At 44.2% G+C, this 18,047-nt stretch overlaps 1 protein-coding gene across 8 annotated transcripts in view; it reads right to left on the bottom strand.

The window, feature by feature from the left end:
- The window catches only part of CPEB2 (cytoplasmic polyadenylation element binding protein 2), a 72,256-nt gene extending 55,503 nt beyond the window's left edge, over positions 1 to 16,753 (bottom strand). For 2 of the 8 annotated variants that reach the window (XM_060655412.3, XM_060655411.3), the window contains exons 1-4: positions 14,825 to 16,737; positions 11,629 to 11,910; positions 10,772 to 10,861; positions 1,916 to 2,006 (exon numbers count right to left, since the gene is read on the bottom strand). In XM_060655412.3, the coding sequence (XP_060511395.3) occupies positions 1,916 to 2,006; positions 10,772 to 10,861; positions 11,629 to 11,910; positions 14,825 to 16,522 (2,161 nt within the window). In that variant the 5' untranslated portion in view covers positions 16,523 to 16,737. Of the gene's footprint in view, positions 1 to 1,915; positions 2,007 to 10,771; positions 10,862 to 11,628; positions 11,911 to 14,824 lie in introns of all 8 variants that reach the window. The other 6 variants (XR_009616525.3, XM_060655410.3, XM_060655413.3 and 3 more) reach the window with 6 other exon arrangements.
- Between the last annotated feature and the right edge of the window lie 1,294 nt (positions 16,754 to 18,047).

Here is an 18,047-nt window from a genome sequence, read left to right as displayed (position 1 = left end):
AACAGAGATTTGTTACCATAATTCCTAAAGGTGGTACTGAGCACATTTTCCCCTTCCCATTCTAACGAAAGAATTTTGCCTTCACTTGAGATTTGTTTTTTAATTATTAAATTCCTCTTGGTCTTATGCTGCTTCCATTTTCTTTTTCAAAGTCTTCTCCAGTTTTATTATAACATAGACTTTAGAAAAAAAGAAAACTTGAAATGAGAATGGTTTCTCTTAACATCTTTAAAAGGCCTTTTTAAAGACGACTGGGAGAAACGACAATGAAAACCTTTTCATTATTTGCTGGTAACAGCTGATGATGACTTTATCTTACATTAGAATTTCTAAGAGTTTTCTTTCTACATAAACCAAAGAAATAAAGAGAGGGAACTTCTTCATAATCATAAACTACTGGATTCTATTATCAAACAGTGGATAGAAGACAGATGCCACTGGAACTGTCAACATAACAGGGAAAGAGAAAAAGACCCCATATACAGATACTCGAAAAACTAGACTGGGTTTTGGTTAGAAGCAGCTCCCTCCACCCAACCCTCCCACCCCCACCCCCTGCCAAAAAACCCCCAAAAATCCCAAAGTATAATAATCTTTATTAGTTTCTGAGGAGGAGAATTACCATCCCCACACATTGCTAACAATCACTAATGATGATCCCTTGAACTTCTTAAGCCCCTTAAAAATAAGGGAATTAGACAAGAAACTAACAAAATCCAGAAACAGAACAAACCGTTTGGATAACTGACCAGTATTGCCAACACAGCCTCAAGCCACCACCTTGCTGCCGACACTGAAGTGCTACAGTTTTGGGCTAAAATCTTATAAGGGAATTCTTATTTGGCTTTATAGAATTAAAAATATGGACAAATTACCAAGTAACACATGGTTTTGATTCAGAGAGCCAGAACTAACCAGTTAAGCTGCTCCTGAATCCCGACCCGTAGAACTCTGTGAGGTAATATTTATTGTTGTTTAAGCTGCTAAATTGTGGAATAATTTATTGTGCAGCAATAAATAACATATCTCTTATCACCCAAGTGCACACAGTTTGCTAGATGTTCACTGTTACTACTGAAAGGCAAGGAGATATATTGTACAAAGAAATGTAAAATAACAAGTAATGTACAAACAAATAAAAACAAGTATGTTAATGGAATATCTTCAGATACAGTTAACAGTAAGGCTGATACTGTGGGATCAGTGGGGCTGACTCTTTTTCCTAATTTGCCCCAACTTGTATGAAACCTCAGAGAAGCTCCCATAAAATATCCCCTCTCAAAATCCTATGACGGTAGAAGAAAAATGGGGAAAGGACAATTTTAGGTTGGAATCACTGTGAACTGTAAATACAAATATTCCAAGGCATTTTTTTTATTTCTGAATTTGACAGAATTTTGGAAAAGTTACTTCATAATTTTTTTTTCAAGTGTGTGGGCTGAAGCTAATACGGTGCATGCAGATTTATTTATGTATTTATTCTTCATTCATTTTCATTTGTGTTTAAAGTAGGCTCCACACCCAGCGTGGCGCCCAATGCAGGGCTTGCACTCACGACCCTGAGATCAAGACCTGAACTGAGATCAAGAGTCCGACACTTAACCCAGTGACCTACCCAAGTGCCCCTGAACTAAACAATTTTAGATCCTTTCTTCAACCTCTGGTAAACTGCAAGATATCTCTAAACAGTGGCTTTTTGTTCAATAACAAGAGACACAGGTTTACATTTCTCTCTGCATAAATCAGCAGGTATCTATATAAGCTACAAAGGAAAAAGGATGACATTTCACACAGGTTTTTATTAACAAGCATAGTACAATTTTATAGATAACATAAGTGCTACTTAGTGCTCATTTTCCTACATAAAATGGTGAGACAAAGCGGTGGGTGATACAAGAAAAAAAAAGCCACCTACCCTTAAGAGGATCATGCTCTGCTCTCATAATATCAATAAGGGAATTTTCCAAAGAGTGCATATTCAAACTGTCATACATTCTACTTCGATCCTAGAAGAAGAGAAAAAAATAGACTCAATATGATCTATACAAGTTTTCAAAAACTGATGATAAATATACCATACCATCTAAACCTTCTTACATAAAAGAGGACATCTGATTAATATATTACTTATCAGTCTGCATCCCAAGACAGTATCAGTAGCTAAAGATCTCATGAGCTATAATATCTCTTGTATTGGAGAGAATGCTACATTTAAGATCTCCAAAATCACATACCAAAAATAATCTTATTTCACTGGCAGCATTAATACAGTAAAATAATTGCTACTGTTATCACTCTCAACTTAAAAAGATTTGTGAAATGTTATACACGTAGGAAGCAGTTTTAGCTGTTATTTAACTTCTATACTTTTCTCATATATCCAGGAAGACACTGGCACTTGAAAAATAAATATTTTGGGGGAAAGGAATTAATCCCATAATGGCACCACACTTTAAATATCTATCAAACGGGGTACACATTATTTGACTTGGTCAGAATTTCACAATAATAAATGCATAAACATCTCATACCATAAAAATCAAAAGAATGAAACTATTAATATCAGAACAAAGACTAACACCTAGAATACTTATATTCAAATCTTGCTCTCTGAAGTTCTCACATGTTGGTCTCTGCATTTCTAAATTCGCTTTCCCTCCAAACCCTGCAAAAAAGGCAGGGGGTGGAGGGAGGAAAGGGATGACAATATTTCCACCTTCCAAGTTTCCTGCCTCATCAAGTCCTAGAACAAAGTCTTTTGTGTAGCTGGGAGTCTTGTTTGCTAAATGTTAAATCTCTCAACTTGCTTACTAGAAGGAATCTGATTCTTTAATGCTTAATGAATTTATACTGTTCTTCTGCCCAACACACCCTCAATGTACTTGAACAAATACACATAGGGAACTATCGCAGCAAGCTCTGGCCCATGCCCAAGTCACCAAAAACAAACAAACAAACAAACAAACAAACAAACAAAAATTTCAGTGGTGACCCCCACCCATTTAAGTGTGTGTAGGTGTTTGTACAAGTGTCTGTATATGAAGGAGAGTCAGGGCGGGCCATTTTTAACTCTCAAAAAAAAAAAAAAAAAAAAAAAAAAAAAAAAAACACAGAAAAAGGGAAGAATCAGAAAAGTAGGGGAAAAACTCTTTGCAGAAATTAGAATTAGGCATTTTTTAACCTGCATGAGCTCCAAGAAGGACCATGAAATCTCTGAGATTATGTACAATATCCTGTATGGGTGTGTACACATATTTTTTTTCCTGAAGAAAAGGGTTAGGAATTTCATCAGTTTTCCAAAGGAGTCCACAATCTAGGGATGATTTAGAGACAGTCTTTTGGAAAGCTGAAGACAAACCTAAGAAGCTTTCGTGAAAATATGTTGATTTATTTACTCCACTTGAGGTTTAAATTAGGGTTGTGAACTTTTTAAAACTAAGGGGCCAGAATCAGTATTATAGACTAAACAAGTTGCTGTTGAGGAATTTAGAAGTGTGCAAAGTAGTACTAAAGACACAATGCTAGGCCAGAGCTCTTACTCCAGCATGACCACAATACAGCTACATTGGTACTCCTTGTCTTTTACTTACTTTATTTTTTTTATTAAAAAAAACTTGTTTTAACGTTTATTTATTTTTGAGACAGAGAGAGACAGAGCATGAGCAGGGGAGGGGCAGAGACAGAGGGAGACACAGAATCCAAAGCAGGCTCCAGGCTCTGAGCTGTCAGCACAGAGCTCCACACGGGGCTCGAACCCACTAGCGGTAAGATCATAACCGGAGCCGAAGCCAGATGCTCAACTGACTGAGCCACCCAGGTGCCCCTACTTACTTTATTTTACATCATTAACATGACTTTGGTGAAGGAGGCACAGATAATCACTGAACTACAACAGCGCTTCTCACACATGAGCATGCTTCACAATCATCTGGGACCCAGGCTGCTGGGACTCTGCTGAGACAGAGTCTGAAATTCAATAGGTTTAGAGAGGCCCCTAAGAATGTGTATTTACAGTAAGTTCTCAGGTGATACTTAGACTGCTAGTCCACAAACCATACTTAAAGAAGTGCTGGACTTCTTGATCTTATAGTTTACTAAACCTCTTTAGGCACTGCTCTACAAGAAAAGAAAAAAATTATTTCAGAGTAGACAATGCCTAAAGTCCACCTTAATAATAGAAAAGCCACAGCAAAGCAAATAGACATATTAGAAAAGCAAAAGACTCAAAGTACTATGTAATAAATGAAATAAAACTAGTATAGAGAAGAACATGGCCCTTGGACAAAAATTACATACAATTTTACTAATCTCTCCAAATATTTCCATCTTCTGTGCTTCCATTTTACTTTATGCATAATTAATTTGTTGATTTTCCTGCCTCACCCACTAATCTAAGCTAATTAGGGGTAAGGACCTTCTAATTATGAAATATAGCTGGCTCTCAAATATTTTTGAATGAATAGTACCCTAACTCTACTAAAAAAACTCTGCAAATTTAAGTTGAGCTCTGTGAGGACAAAGACTACATACAGGACCATAAATCCCCCAGGAATAAGGACTCAAATGGTAACTAAGACAAGATGTATTAAAGATGTATTTAAAATAGAATTAACAGAATTAAAAAATGTAAACTATCATGATAAAAACTGTTCACATAATTAAGCAAAGAAACCTCATTAGGTATGCTGTATCGTACAGGTTCTAAGATGTATTATAAATACTTTATATTCTATTTGCCTTAAATTCTTACAAAGAAAATACATTATGGTTTAAGGCTATCTTCTCAGGCTGATGTTTTCTTTAACAGAATCAGACTACGCCCCATCCTTAACAGACCTATGAACTTGATGGTGACTCTCACCACCACCCAAATGACTTTTGTTTCTTGGTTTTTAGTCACACTCTAACTCCATTCAAAGAGTTTGAGTTTGATCCTGCTTTAGAGCAAAATTTAGAGTAAAATCATTGAAGTAACTCCATATGTACTCTCAATGGGCCAGGGGCAATTACTTAAGGTAAGAAGGGAAATGGTTATTCAATAAATATCAGCAATCACTAGATAGTCAACTGACAACAGTTATTCAAAAAAGCGGCACGTATTAATAGCTTTAGCTTTAATGCCTACGTTGAACTGAAATAGGGTAATGCCCACATATCAGGTCCCTATTTTCCCTTGCATTTCAAGTCTTTCATAATGAAACAAACTCCTGCTTTAGTAAAGAAAAGAATAAAGTCATTATACAAATATTAGCCAACTTATACTTTGGTAAGCATCTGCTGCATCCCACATGATTTTTAAAGCATCGAACACAAAATAACCTTGACCAGGCAAAGAGCTCCTGACACCTCAAAATCACTTTCTAGACTTAATGAAACCTGTAGGCTCATGTCTAAAAAAATACAGGTAATTCCATTAAATAAAGTATGGGTATTAAAATATAACTTCTGGAAAAAACAACAGAAACAAATCTGACTATAAAACAAATACGCATTTTTCTAACATAAGGATATTAGAAAAATTTGTGTTCACAAAAACTGCCATTGATTTAAAAACTAAATGAAAATCCCGAAACCATTTTAAGGAAAACATAAACACACCAAAGCTGATTAGCTTACATATGGAAAATCATAGCAATGTAACTTAACCTACGTTTATTACTACATGACTATTTGAAAACAGCCAAGAAGTTTCACAAAAGTAAGAATCACTACGAGGAATCTACCTTAAATATGAAAATTACCTGGCAAAGAATCGATTTAAATGGGTTTTCATAAACTGAGATTACAGAATCCCACAACAGTGAACAGGCAAAGCTCAGAAAACACTGGAAAACTATAATCTCTTATATTCTAATATTTTGTTATTTTCTTGAACCCAGACTTTTGGCATAAAGACTTACAGAAGCAACCATACGGTCCTAGAAAGACTGCAGGACACAGAAAGAACAAAGTAATCTAATCTCAAATCCTCATCTTAAATAGGATAATCTAAAAAAAAACATTATAAATGCTGAAAAATAACTAAAGAGGTCAAGAATATTAAAACTAGTACAACAGAAAGAACTTAAACTTAAAAGGGAACGTTTCAATGGGATGTTACATTTTTACTTTGAAATATGCAAAACCCTGTCTCATTTCAAAAGACATGGTCAAGTAGAACATTTTCCTCTTGAAAATGAAATATTCTCCCAAAGAATAAGGAGATGGATTATGGAAAAACCCTCTATTGTCATGTTTAAAGATATACCAGACGCTTTAACATATATCCTTCTGGCTAAGTAGAGAGATCCACTTTTGTTGCATTTTTGTGTTTGGTTTTCCAATTTTTGCTTTAAAATGAAACAGCAAAGTTGTTATTAATACTGTCCTCCATTTCAAGCAAACACTGATTTTACACTCCTGACGACGCAGTGCTGTTGCACTGTGGTGAATGAGCAGCAGACGACATGCTACTGTCTCCCTCCACAATGTAGCATCAGGCTCCTACTCTCTCCTATCAGTCTCTAGTTGTTCTACACAGACACCCCTTCTTCATCCAACTGGGCTTCCACCTTCTCAAAGGCAAAGAACAGAACTTCTCCCCATATAGCTCAAGGATAATTAAAACACTACCTCATACATAATGAACATAACAGTTTTTGAACTTCCTTTATGAATCTGAACCTTGACTCAGTGGCATGACAGGGACTGAAAAAAAAATTTTTTTTTTTAAATTTTTTTAAAGGCCCCAACGGCCAAAGGTATACTAGTATCCACAAGGGTTAAATGAAAAGGCTAGTAGAAAATATCCGGTATAAGAACGTATCAAGTACAGGGGCCCCTGGGTGGCTCAGCTGGTTGAGTGTCTGACTCTTGACTTTAGCTCAGGTCAATGGTCTCAAGGCTTGTGTGTTTGAGCCCCGCCTAGGACTCTGCATTGACAGTGCAGAGCCTGCTTAAGATTCTCTCTCTCTGCCCTCCCCAGCTCGTGGGTGTGCACAGTCTGTCACTCTCTCAAAATAAACAAATTTTAAAAAAAAATGTATCAAGTGCAATTAGAGAAGTGAATGCAGGATACAAAACTTAAAAAGCATCCATTACCTAAGCAGGTTACAAGAGACCCATTCTCTCTCATTTTCAGTGTTTACAGTTTGATGACTACCACCAATGTCCTTAAATGAGGTTCATCACCTTTAAGAACCAAAATTTAAGGAATGCTTTATTAAATGAATGAAAAATTGGACTTGGTCTGCTACTATTTATTGTTTTTGTGCAAAGTGAATAAAGATACCAAATAATATATTTTTCTGAGAGACCTCCAAATTATCATCTATCATGTTGTCATAACAGTTTGGATATTAAAGATTGGTGCAAAGCATCTTCAATGAATTTAAGGTAGTTTATGTGACACACTCAAGAACTTCCATAGGAACAAAAATACAGAACTAAATATATTCATAATCCCTTAGCTAGAGGACAGGCCGACATACCATCTCATAGGCTTTATGGCTATGTTACACCTTTAAAGGGACCACGTTGCTAATTATTTAGAGAGAACTAATGTGCCATATATAAACCTTTAAGTAATAATCTCAGCTACAAGTATATTTACTTTTTGATTTAAAAAATTCAAGTATTAATGAATAAATAAACTGAAATCTCAGTATCTAATTGAAAATTCAATTTTAAGGTAATTAAAAATCACACATCTAAGTATAATTTCTTGCAAGGGTAACTAGCTAATAGCACTTTAAAGAAATTAAAATACCTATATTAATTTTATTAAAAACAATTTTTTTTAACATTTATTTATGTTTGAGACAGAGAGAGACAGAGCATGAGCAAGGGAGGGGCAGAGAGAGAGGGAGACACAGAATTTGAAACAGGACCAGGCTCTGAGCTGTCAGCACAGACCCCGACGCGGGGCTTGAACTCACGGACTGTGAGATCATGACCTGAGCCGAAGTCCGAGGCTTTACCGACTGAGCCACCCAGGCGCCCCACCCACGTTAATTTTAAAGTCAGAAATGTGCATAAAACTTTACCCTTGTTTTTAAAAGTTCTAAATTTGAAGATTTTTCCATAAGGACATAATTACTTAAAATAAGAGAATGCCAACCAACCCTAAAAATGCTATATATAACTGAAATAAAACCAATTTTCAGAATGATTTCTTTCCCATTTACTGAATGTTAATTACATGTCCAGTTCTTGGTATAGGTAAGGCCTCAAGTATCCAGGTACAAAAATTAAGACTCTGGTTTTACAATTCAGTATATTTTATAGGCCTACTCGATTTGAGACTAAAAGAAATAAAAAGTTAAATGTTTTAAAATAATGTATTTGTTAACCGAGGTTTATTAGTATTAAAATGTTGTACGTGGTGGGGAAAAAAGTCAGAATGAAAATATTTCCCCAGATATTTAAGTGCTTAAGAATTTTCTGTAATTTTAACTTTGCCAAATAGTGAGGAACTCCCCAATGGTTTAAGATACCAATTGGAAGTTTACAGCTGTTGCTGTATTTTTAAGAACCTCAACTTCAAATACCTCAACCTTTTATGGAAAGATAGAAACAGAGAACTAATTTTATATAGTTAAGTACCTTAGGGTGCTCAAAAGAGAGAACAACATTGCTTTTCAGCCTATTTGGGAGGCCATACAGTACACCTGGACTGCCTCAGTCCAATTCCCACCCCTTCTCCACAATAAACTAAGACCCTTGTATTCTAAAAATAAAGTGTGTGTGTGGGGGGGCGGGGGGGGGGGGGAGGTGGATAAGGAGGAAAAGAAATGGCCAAAATAGATCAGAGAAAGTATAAGAGCTGGCTAAAAAGGCCTTCCATGATCTAGTTCAAGGTTCTCCTTTTATAGATCAGGAAACTATGACCCAAAGAGATGAAAGCCTATCAACAGTATGCTCCGATGTCATAAAGACTGAGAAAGATGAAGGACGTTCAGGTTTTAGGCCTCCTTTCTTTCTAGTTCACTTCACTTTCCACCATCTTTCTCTTCACCACTCTTCAGCTTCCATCACATCACACCTCGCTTCAAGGGTCCACAGGGAATGCTAGTATCTCAGCAGTTTACCAAAAGAAGAAAACATTATCTTTAAGCACCCAAATCTTTTTTGGTAAAATGAATTTATGTGAAATGCTCGGTTATAACATGGGTAAGAACAGAGTGGCTCTGACTGAAGTCTAAGTGGGAGCACTGGAGGCCCTGCTCCCAGAGCAGCCAAGGAAGGGCACCTCTGTAGGGCCCAGTTTGAAAACTTCCCTTTTTTCATCATCACTTCTATCCACTCTAGCTCGTCACCCACTGACAGCATCTCAATAACCTCATTTCTCAACACGTGCCCCGCCTCCGGGGGTCCCTTTATGACAGCTAATCTGTCTTCTTTCTTCTCCATAGTTAATATCCCCCGTCTATGGATCCTTGTGCTGCTTCCTACACCTGCTCTTCAAATAATTATGTCTCTTCTTCTCTAAAAACACGTCCCTTGCCACCTTCAAAATGATTACCATAATTTTCCTCTTCAAACATACCATCTCCTAGGCATTTACGTATTCAATTTGAACAACATAAAAGGGCTACCATAAAAATGTCACTAATACGGCCTAACTGAGCCAGAGTGGAGAAGAGGGTAGAAACAGATGGATAGCTAACTTACATTGTTAACAAAACAATAAATTATAAATTATAAATTATAAATTATAAATTATAAATTATAAATTATGTGAGATAACCACTTATTTCTAAGTGGAGATCCTGGCAGGACTATTTTGGTAAATAGGTAGGACTTGTCTACAATAGGTGCTAATGGTAGATTACTGAAGTTACTGCTAACCCTCTAGGTTAGAAGGCTATTTACAAACATCTTATTGATCTATTTATACAGTCCTTACTTGTAAAATCATCTCATGTTGACAAATTAACTAAGGAAGAGCCTTAGCTAAAGATAACATAGCTCCATTCAGTGGGATCCCACAATGTCAAGTCTATGCTCATTCAAGCTTCGGCTCTGTAGTAAAGAATCCTCATGTAGGACTGAGTTTTCTACTCATCCTGTAATAATTCTCATCACTGGGTACCCAGTTTGAATTCAAATTTAGTCTGCAGGAAAAGAGATAGCATTTTGCAACCACAAAGGGCTTGAAAGTAATGTGATTAAGACGGATTCCTAGCTTTTTGATTTAGGGCTTTTCTACAGGAAACTGACTATTCACAAGAATATAGTCTATAAGAGCAGTGACAAATTTTAGAATAAAGAATAAATAAAGAATAAAGAATAAAAACACACGAAGTTTTTTATAAAGGTGAAAAAAATGGAAGACTGGCTTTTTCAGAAATATACCTCAAGACAAATGTAGCAGATTCCATGACAAGCATTTGCTAAAAAAATTCTGTAAAATATTGATGAAACTTAAAGTTGAATGATAAGCAAATCCATAATTTTGTCCCTAGCTGAAAACAACTCTCAAAGATAAAATCTGTTCAGTTTGACTGATGTTTAAAGTCAGGTGCTCTTGGGTATATAATTCCTTTTTCCAAAAAGAAAATTTTATATTTTGGAAATAATGAAATAATTATAAATTACTCATAAATTTGAAAATGAAACATTTTATATTAAATAGTTTAAGTCAAGTGACCTTTTAAAAATAAATTGCTTCAATGCTCTCTGACATAGGCTTTAAAAAGGTATAATTGGAAAGTTAATAATAAATCTTACTCATAATATAAACACTAAACTCCTAGTCAAAATCCTGAAGAATATACACTGTGCAGCCTACCTGGTCTATTCTGGATGTTCCGGCTGCAGTGCACCAACTATCTTGGAGTGAATCTGAGCCCCAAGCTGGTAACTGCAAACTAGATCTCACCTTCAATAGCATAGAAGTTTTCATCAGAAATAAGCAGTTCTCTTCCCCACACCCACCCACAAAAAATAAAAAAAAATAAAAAGAAAGAAAGAAAATAAAACAATCAAAGTTCCTTCTATCTTGTATCTTTGGCCCTCTGAAGGTCTCAGGAGAAAAAAAAAAAAATCTCATCGTAAATAGCTTTATTAGACTATAATATCAATAAAACATTTTAAAAGGCCTGAAAAAGTGTCTAATCATCATAACTATTAAGCCACATTTAGGAAAAAAATAGTCCCTGAACCAGTGAAGGCAAATTTTAATTGGATGTAAAAAGTCTTAATATTATTTTGCCATAATCACAGCTGTACTGGGTATATTTTAATATACACACAGCTGATCACAGTCAAACCTATGCACAATTGCTTAACATTTTAGTTTAGTGATATTGGAGGAGAAACTCATTTTGGTGGCCTATTAAACATTAATAAATTAAGGCATTCTTGAGCTGCCAATTAAAAGCTTCAATATGCACTGGAGAAACACAGCAGGTTTTTCTACATTTTAGGAAGCTTCTTTTCTACCGTGTGTTTAGAGAATTTTTTACAGTATCCATTTTCTCTATCCTTTTGTATTTTGTCCTTAAATTAATGCTTAAAATCAGAAATTTTTTATTTTTTCATCTGTCAGTTTTTCCACACCACCACCACCACCACCACCACCACCACCCAATTTCTTGTTTTGAAAGATCAACGTTAGAAATAAGACCATTTACATACCATTCTTACCTGTAAGGGTAAGAGTGTATTACTATTGTTGTCGGTTCTGAACACGTTATCTTCAATCCAAGATTTTGGAGTCAGTGATGGAGTAGAGCGAGTAAATTTTGGTGGTGCTATGACATTACCAGAAAATGGTTTCTTCAATGGAGATATCTGATTCATAGTTCCTGGAATCCCCATGTTTCCAGTTCTACGATGGTCTCTGCCGTGCATTGCTCCCCACGACACGCTTCCAGTGCCCCAGCCACTGCTCTGATGGTTGCTCCAAGGAGATTGTTTCAGAAGAGGCTGAGAAAAACACGTATGTTTAAATTACAGGCATTTAGAGAGTTTACAATTCAAACTAAAATTTCGGCCTAAGCTGAGAATATATATATAATCTTAAAAAAAAAAATCTCTAAAGGCAATAAAGGATAGCTTAACAGTTTACGAAAAGTAATAGGTTTGCGATCTTGCTGTTTGAAAACATACTCATTTCCTGCTAGGTGAGTTTTCATCATCTGGTCCACTATAAATTATAATGAATCGAGCAGATATTTCATGACAACTGCTAAAATAGAACCAGGCGGTTACATTTCTGTCCTTTCAGAATCGTGTATGGAAGAAGAAAAAAATAGTTTAAAATTGAAATTAACTTCGAAGGTCCTTGAAGATAGAACCTACATTGTGATCTTAAAACAACCATATTCTACTAGGCATACAAGTAAAAATCCGGTCTTTAACTAATAGATAGGAGTAACAATCGGAGTAAGATATTTAGACGTTAGCTTTCCAAAACCAATGGCACTGCTACAAAAGTGAATAATGGTAATAACATTTGCTGTTACTGTCTTGCATGAACTAAAAACGCCTTTCAGGGTAGGGAGTGTATGGAAAATATGTGGGTTTGGTTTTTTTTTTCTTTTTTTTTTTTCCTATCGCGTATTCAACTTTTAAGATATTTTACTCCGATTTTAATGTAGTTTCTTTTAAAGTGTTTTTGTTTTTCTTTCACTTAATTATCCATGAACTGTTAGGCAATTATCTGATGTTACCCATAGGTGGATCCACTGAGATATACTGAAGAAAAACAACTAACTATATGCTTTGATTATTCTAGTAGAGATCTTCATACAAGTCTCCAGTAACCTCATTCATTTTCAAAAATAAATTCTATTTATTTGTCAGTCGCCAAAGAATGGACAATTCAGCACGAGGCAATAAGCGTAGGTTTTTGAAAAATACTAATTGCTAGCAATTACATTGCCAAGAAGCTTGCTCTAACGCTTAGCCAAAGGAAGTATGGACCGTGCAGCTGCTCTAAGTCAGTAAGTTACTGTAAGTCAAGAATTCCTCAAATGAAACCTGCTTCTTGTGAGACAGCTTTCTCTTTTTGAGAGAACTTGACCCCTAGTACCTATTAAAAAAATTTTTTTAAATGCCCAGATAATCATGAATATATGCTGCCATCTCGCCCTCCCCACAGTTCAAAAGCACAGCTGGGGCGACCATGAAGAAATCACTCCATTCTTGAAGGCCTTACTTTCCTTGCTGACACAGGGTTCAAGTTCTCTTCCAGCGATCTAAAATTCCACAGGGCAGCTGTGTGACCTCTTAAACTTCACTGGGAGAACCATCTTCTGACAAGACGCAGATCACAGTTAAACACGAACCACCCTACGCGGTCTTCCAATGGCCGCGAGCAGGGCTCCAAGAGCACAAAAGCACCTATCGATACTTTTCTGTGGCAAGTTCCCAGCGGAAAAAACCCAACACCCTGACACGCAGGACACAGCTGCTCGAGACTGTGAAAATCATGGGAAAGCGGACTATTATTTCCAAATGACGTGTTTTCAATCCTTGTAGGCCACGTTCTTCTTCCTCGGGGAGACACCGGGGACTCGAAAGAAAGACTAACTGTTACTCTCATTTCAGAGAACTCTCAACTTGTTACTTTGGTCTGACAGCGTTCGCCCTTTAAAAGGTTAACCTTTGAAAACTTTAACTGGTCAATGGAAAAAGTTACAGGAGTAAGTAAGCACCGGTTAAGGTCCAATTCTGCTTCTGTCTCGGTCCTTGATCACGAAAATGACCTTAAACATACGAATCACTACAGGAAATGCTGACTGGATCAAAAAAGGACAACAAAATACGCTTTTCGATGTCAATGAACCAAAGCCGGCGGTCATTCAAACATTGTACTGGGAAGATAACAAAACGGAGCCTGAATCGGAAAGGACCCGGATGAATAAAAAAAAAAAAAAAAAAAAAAAAACACCACACACACACACACACACACACACACACACACACACACACAAAAAAAACCCGGCCCCGTGTTATTTCATAATTGCATTACCCACTCAAAATATACACACCCCGTAACCCAAGAGACGGTCAAGGCCGCCAAAAAACGTGAGTCCCCCCTGCGAGGTATCACACGATTCCCGGATCCGAGTTTAGTTTTGGCCTCACCAGCCACCAAACCGTCCCCAAACGCGAAGAGGCGCAGAAAGCCAGCGGCTCGCGGGGCACCTCGGCAGAGGCGGACGGAGCCGCCGCGGGCAGGCTCCCCTCTCCCGCCGCCTGACAGCTCAGCGCGGGGCCCCGGGCGCGGCAGGCGGCTCGTCCCGGCCGGGCCACCGCCGCCCCCCGGCCAGACCTCGCGCGGGCCGACTCGCAACGAGACGGACCCGAAAGAAAAAAGCCTCTCCTTTCCGCCCGTCCCCTCATTGGACGACGGGGAAGAGTCACCGGCTCGCCGCACGCACCGTCTGCGGCGATCACGACCCTCCTTCGCAAGTTCGCTTCCCCAGGCCGCTCGTCCGAGCCCGCCGGCCCCGCGTCCCCCGGCCCGTCCTCGAGGATCGCCGACAGCGGTCCTCCGGGTCGGGGCGCCCGCTGCGAGGGACGGCCGGGCCGGCGCCCGCCCGCCCGCAGCCGCCGCCGCCGCCCTCGGTCCCGGGCGCCATTCGGCCGCTGCCCCAACCCCCCTCCCCCCCGCCGCGCCGGGCGTTCGAGGGGGCGCCCGACCGCAGCGGCTGCCGGCGCGACCCCCCTACCGGAGCCTCGCAGCCCACGGTGGCCGCTGCCCGCCGGGGACTGGCGTCCCGAGCCCCGTCCCCCTCCTCCGCCCTCCCAGTCCCCCCTCTCACTTGGGCGAGTGGCCCTCGCCGCCCCGGTCGCCGGCCCCGCGGCGCAGCCGGGCCGCCGCCCGCCGTACCTGGTGGTGGTTGTAGGAGTTCCTCTGCTGCAAGAAGGCGGCGGCCGCCGCCTGGTGCTGCTGCTGGAGCTGCGGGCTGACGGGCGACCTCCGGCTCTGCGGCTGCTGCGGCGCCGCGGGCGGCGGGGGCTGCTGCTGAGGTAAATTCATGGCGGGCGGCGGCGGCGGGGGCACCGCGGCCGCCGAGAAGGGGCCGCCGAAGCCGCCGCCGCCGCCGCCGCCGCCGCCGCTCGCCGGCACGCTGAGTCCCGCGCAGCCGTGCGGGGACACGGGCGAGAAGCTCGGGAAGAAGGCCGGGTTCATGGACGACGGCAGCCCGGGGTAGAAGCCGTTCTCTGAATCGGGGCTGGGCGGCGGCATGGCGCTGAGCGAGCCGCCGCCGCCGCCGCCGCCGCCGCCGCCACCCGGGGTGGCGGCCGAGGAGCCGGGCTGCTGCGGCTGCGGCTGCGGCGGCTGCTGGGGCGGAGGCGGCTGCTGCTGCTGGGGCGGCGGCGGCGGCTGGGGCTGGGGCTGGGGCGGCGGCGACGCGGTCTGCACCGACCAGGGGGTGCCGAAGCCGGGCAGTGGCGGCGGCGACGCGGAGCCGCCTCCCCCTCCGCCTCCCGGGGGCCCCCCGCCCCCGCCGCCGCCCGGGTGCGGAAGGTCCGGGCTCTGCAGGCTGCTGAAGGCGCCCGCGCCGAGCGCCCCGCCGGGCAGGAGGTTACTGGGACTGTTGAGCAGAGGGTGGTTGGGGGACTCCATGGAGCCCGGCGCGGGGTTTACCGGCGGCGTCGAGGGGGCCAAGCCCGCATTGGGGGGCTCGGCGGCGCTGCCCTCGCCCGCGGCCGGGGTCTTGCGAGGGCTGCCCGCGCCTCCGTGGCGGCGCCGCGGGGCTGCGGGCGGCGAGGGCTGGAGCTGCGGGAGCGGGGGCAGGTCGGCCGGGCGCTGCCGCGGGGCGAAGTCCTGCGGCGGGAGGTGCTGCGGGTGCGGTACGCTGAACTGCTGCTGCGGCGGCGGCTGCGGCGGCTGCTGGCGCTGGGCGAGCTGCGCCGGCTGGAGGAGCGGGCCGGGCGGCGGCGGGCTGAACCGGCCGGGGCAGTGGAGCGGCGGCGGCGGCGGCGGCGGCTTCGAGTCCGGAGGGTGGGGAAGGTGGGGAGGGCTGAACTCTTTCCTCTTCTGGCTGCTCAGCTGCTGCTGCTGCCGCTTACTGAAGTCCTGCGGGGAGGAGGTGCGGCAGCAGCAGCAGGAGGAGGCGGAGGAGGAGGAGGGGTGGTGCAGACTCGGTTTGAAGTCCTGGGAGGGGAGGAGGTGGGTCACACCCGCGTTCGTGCCGCCGCCGGGGTGGTGGTTGGGGAGTTTCTCCGCGGCCGCCGCCCCCGAGAGCGGCCGCGCCGGCTGCTGTGTCAGCCCCAGCAGCAGCTCATCCTGCATGGTCTGCTGATGCGCCAAGAACGGGGAGGAAGAGGAAGCGGCGGCAGCTGAGCTGCCCGCGCCGCCGCAGCCTAGGGGGATAGAGAAGGGGGAGGCGGCCTCCGAGAAGCCGGTGACAGGCAACGGCGGCGGCGAGAGCGGGCCGAAGGGCGTGGTGGAGGGCAGCGGGGCGGCGGCCGCGGTGGGCCCCGTGGCGTAGGGACGGTACGCCCCGCTGCCGAATAGGGACCCGGGGCTGCTGCTTCGGAGCGGGGCGGTCTGCAGCACCCCAAATCCGAAGTCCCTCATTTACCAGGCCGGCGGCAGCCGGAGGAGAGGCGCCCCGTCCGCTGCCCCGCCTAGGAAACCGCCGGATCTGGGGCGGCGCGGCCGTGGTGGAAGGAGGGGGAGTCAGTGAGAGAGGGACACCGTGACTGAGCCAGGGGCACCTACTTCGGCCCCGCCACCCCTCGCGGCAGTCACCGCCGCCTCCCGAGACCGGCTCGGGTGCCGCCGCCGCCTCTGCCGCCGCCCTCGCCGCTTAAGAACTCCGGAACGTGCGTCAGCGCCACCTCACAATCGCACCGCCCCCCGCGGTGCGTCCCGGCACGCGCGGGCGCGAGGCCGCCGCGCCCCCGCTGCCCCGCCCCCGCCCCGCCCCTCATTAATATACAGGCACGGCCGGGGGCGCGCCTGCGCTCCCAGGAAGGCGGGGGAGCGCGAGAGCGAGCGGCTTCGGTCCTCCGGCCCCTTCGGCATCCAGGGAAGAGGAGAGACCGGTGGCGGTGGAAGGCGGCCGACCGGAGTCCGAGCGCCCGGCGCGCGCGCGCACGAAGGCGTGCGCGAGCCGTCGGCGGCGACGGTTCCTGGGCAACGGCCCCTCCCGGCGCGGGGCTCGCACGCGCTCTCCCCCGTCGCCCTCGCGGCCCCGCCTCCTTCCTGTCACCTCCGCCCCGCCCCCGGTCACATGAGGCTTGGCCGCTGGGACGCGGGCTTCCCAGGGCGGCGCGGGCCCGCGGGGGAAACTGAGGCCCGGGAACCAGACTGGGAGCGGCTCCTAGTGACCGTGGCCCCTCTCGCCTTCCAGGCTCAGCCCTTGGGGTCCTTAGGCCGGCAAGATCGTGCGGGCTCTGCCTGCCTTGCAGACCGCGGAGCGGCTCTCTCCGCACCTCGTGCCCCACCACGTCCCAGTCTTGGACGTGTCCTCGCTTCTCGTCGCCCTAGAAAGCGCCTTCTCGGGCTTGTTTCCGTATTTAGCTTCTCGTGCTGTGTGCTGCCTTGGACCTTCCTGCAGCTGCGTGAAGGTGTTTTCTGCAGGGCAAACAAGAACCCTCAGCTGTACACCAAACGTTTTCACTTCAGCAATGAGGAGCAGAGTCCCAGGAACCTAACCGGGCTCCGGGTGGCTTTTTACACACGTATATGCATATAACAGGTTACGTACGGGGCGAGCTCCCGTGGTAACCCTGGGCCACGTCCAAGTCTTCGTATTTCACAAAAGCATTCAATGTGCCATCGTCAGGGCTGCTGTGTGAGGGACTCCTCCTCACCACGTTCATTCTGGCTCCCCTGTCCCTTCCCCCCCAGGGAGACTCAAACATTTCCTAAGCTTTATGAGTTTTCAAGAGAGAAAGATTTCTCACATCAGGGAAAAAAGGAGGCTCTGACTCAGCAACAGACTTGTTGAGGCTTGCAAAATGGAAGGGGAAAGAGCTTTCCATGGTAGAGCTCTTGTTGGAAGCAATAGCAGAGACACTAATCCTGTGTATTTCCTTTTCTAAAGAAGCATTTAACATAGAGACAAAAATTACGTGAGGGTCTAGATAAAGAATAA

The sequence above is a fragment of the Panthera onca genome, chromosome B1 (assembly GCF_046562875.1).
Source record: "Panthera onca isolate mPanOnc1 chromosome B1, mPanOnc1 haplotype 2, whole genome shotgun sequence".
NCBI lineage: Eukaryota > Metazoa > Chordata > Mammalia > Carnivora > Felidae > Panthera > Panthera onca.
This window is presented reverse-complemented; position numbering and strand designations above follow the sequence as displayed.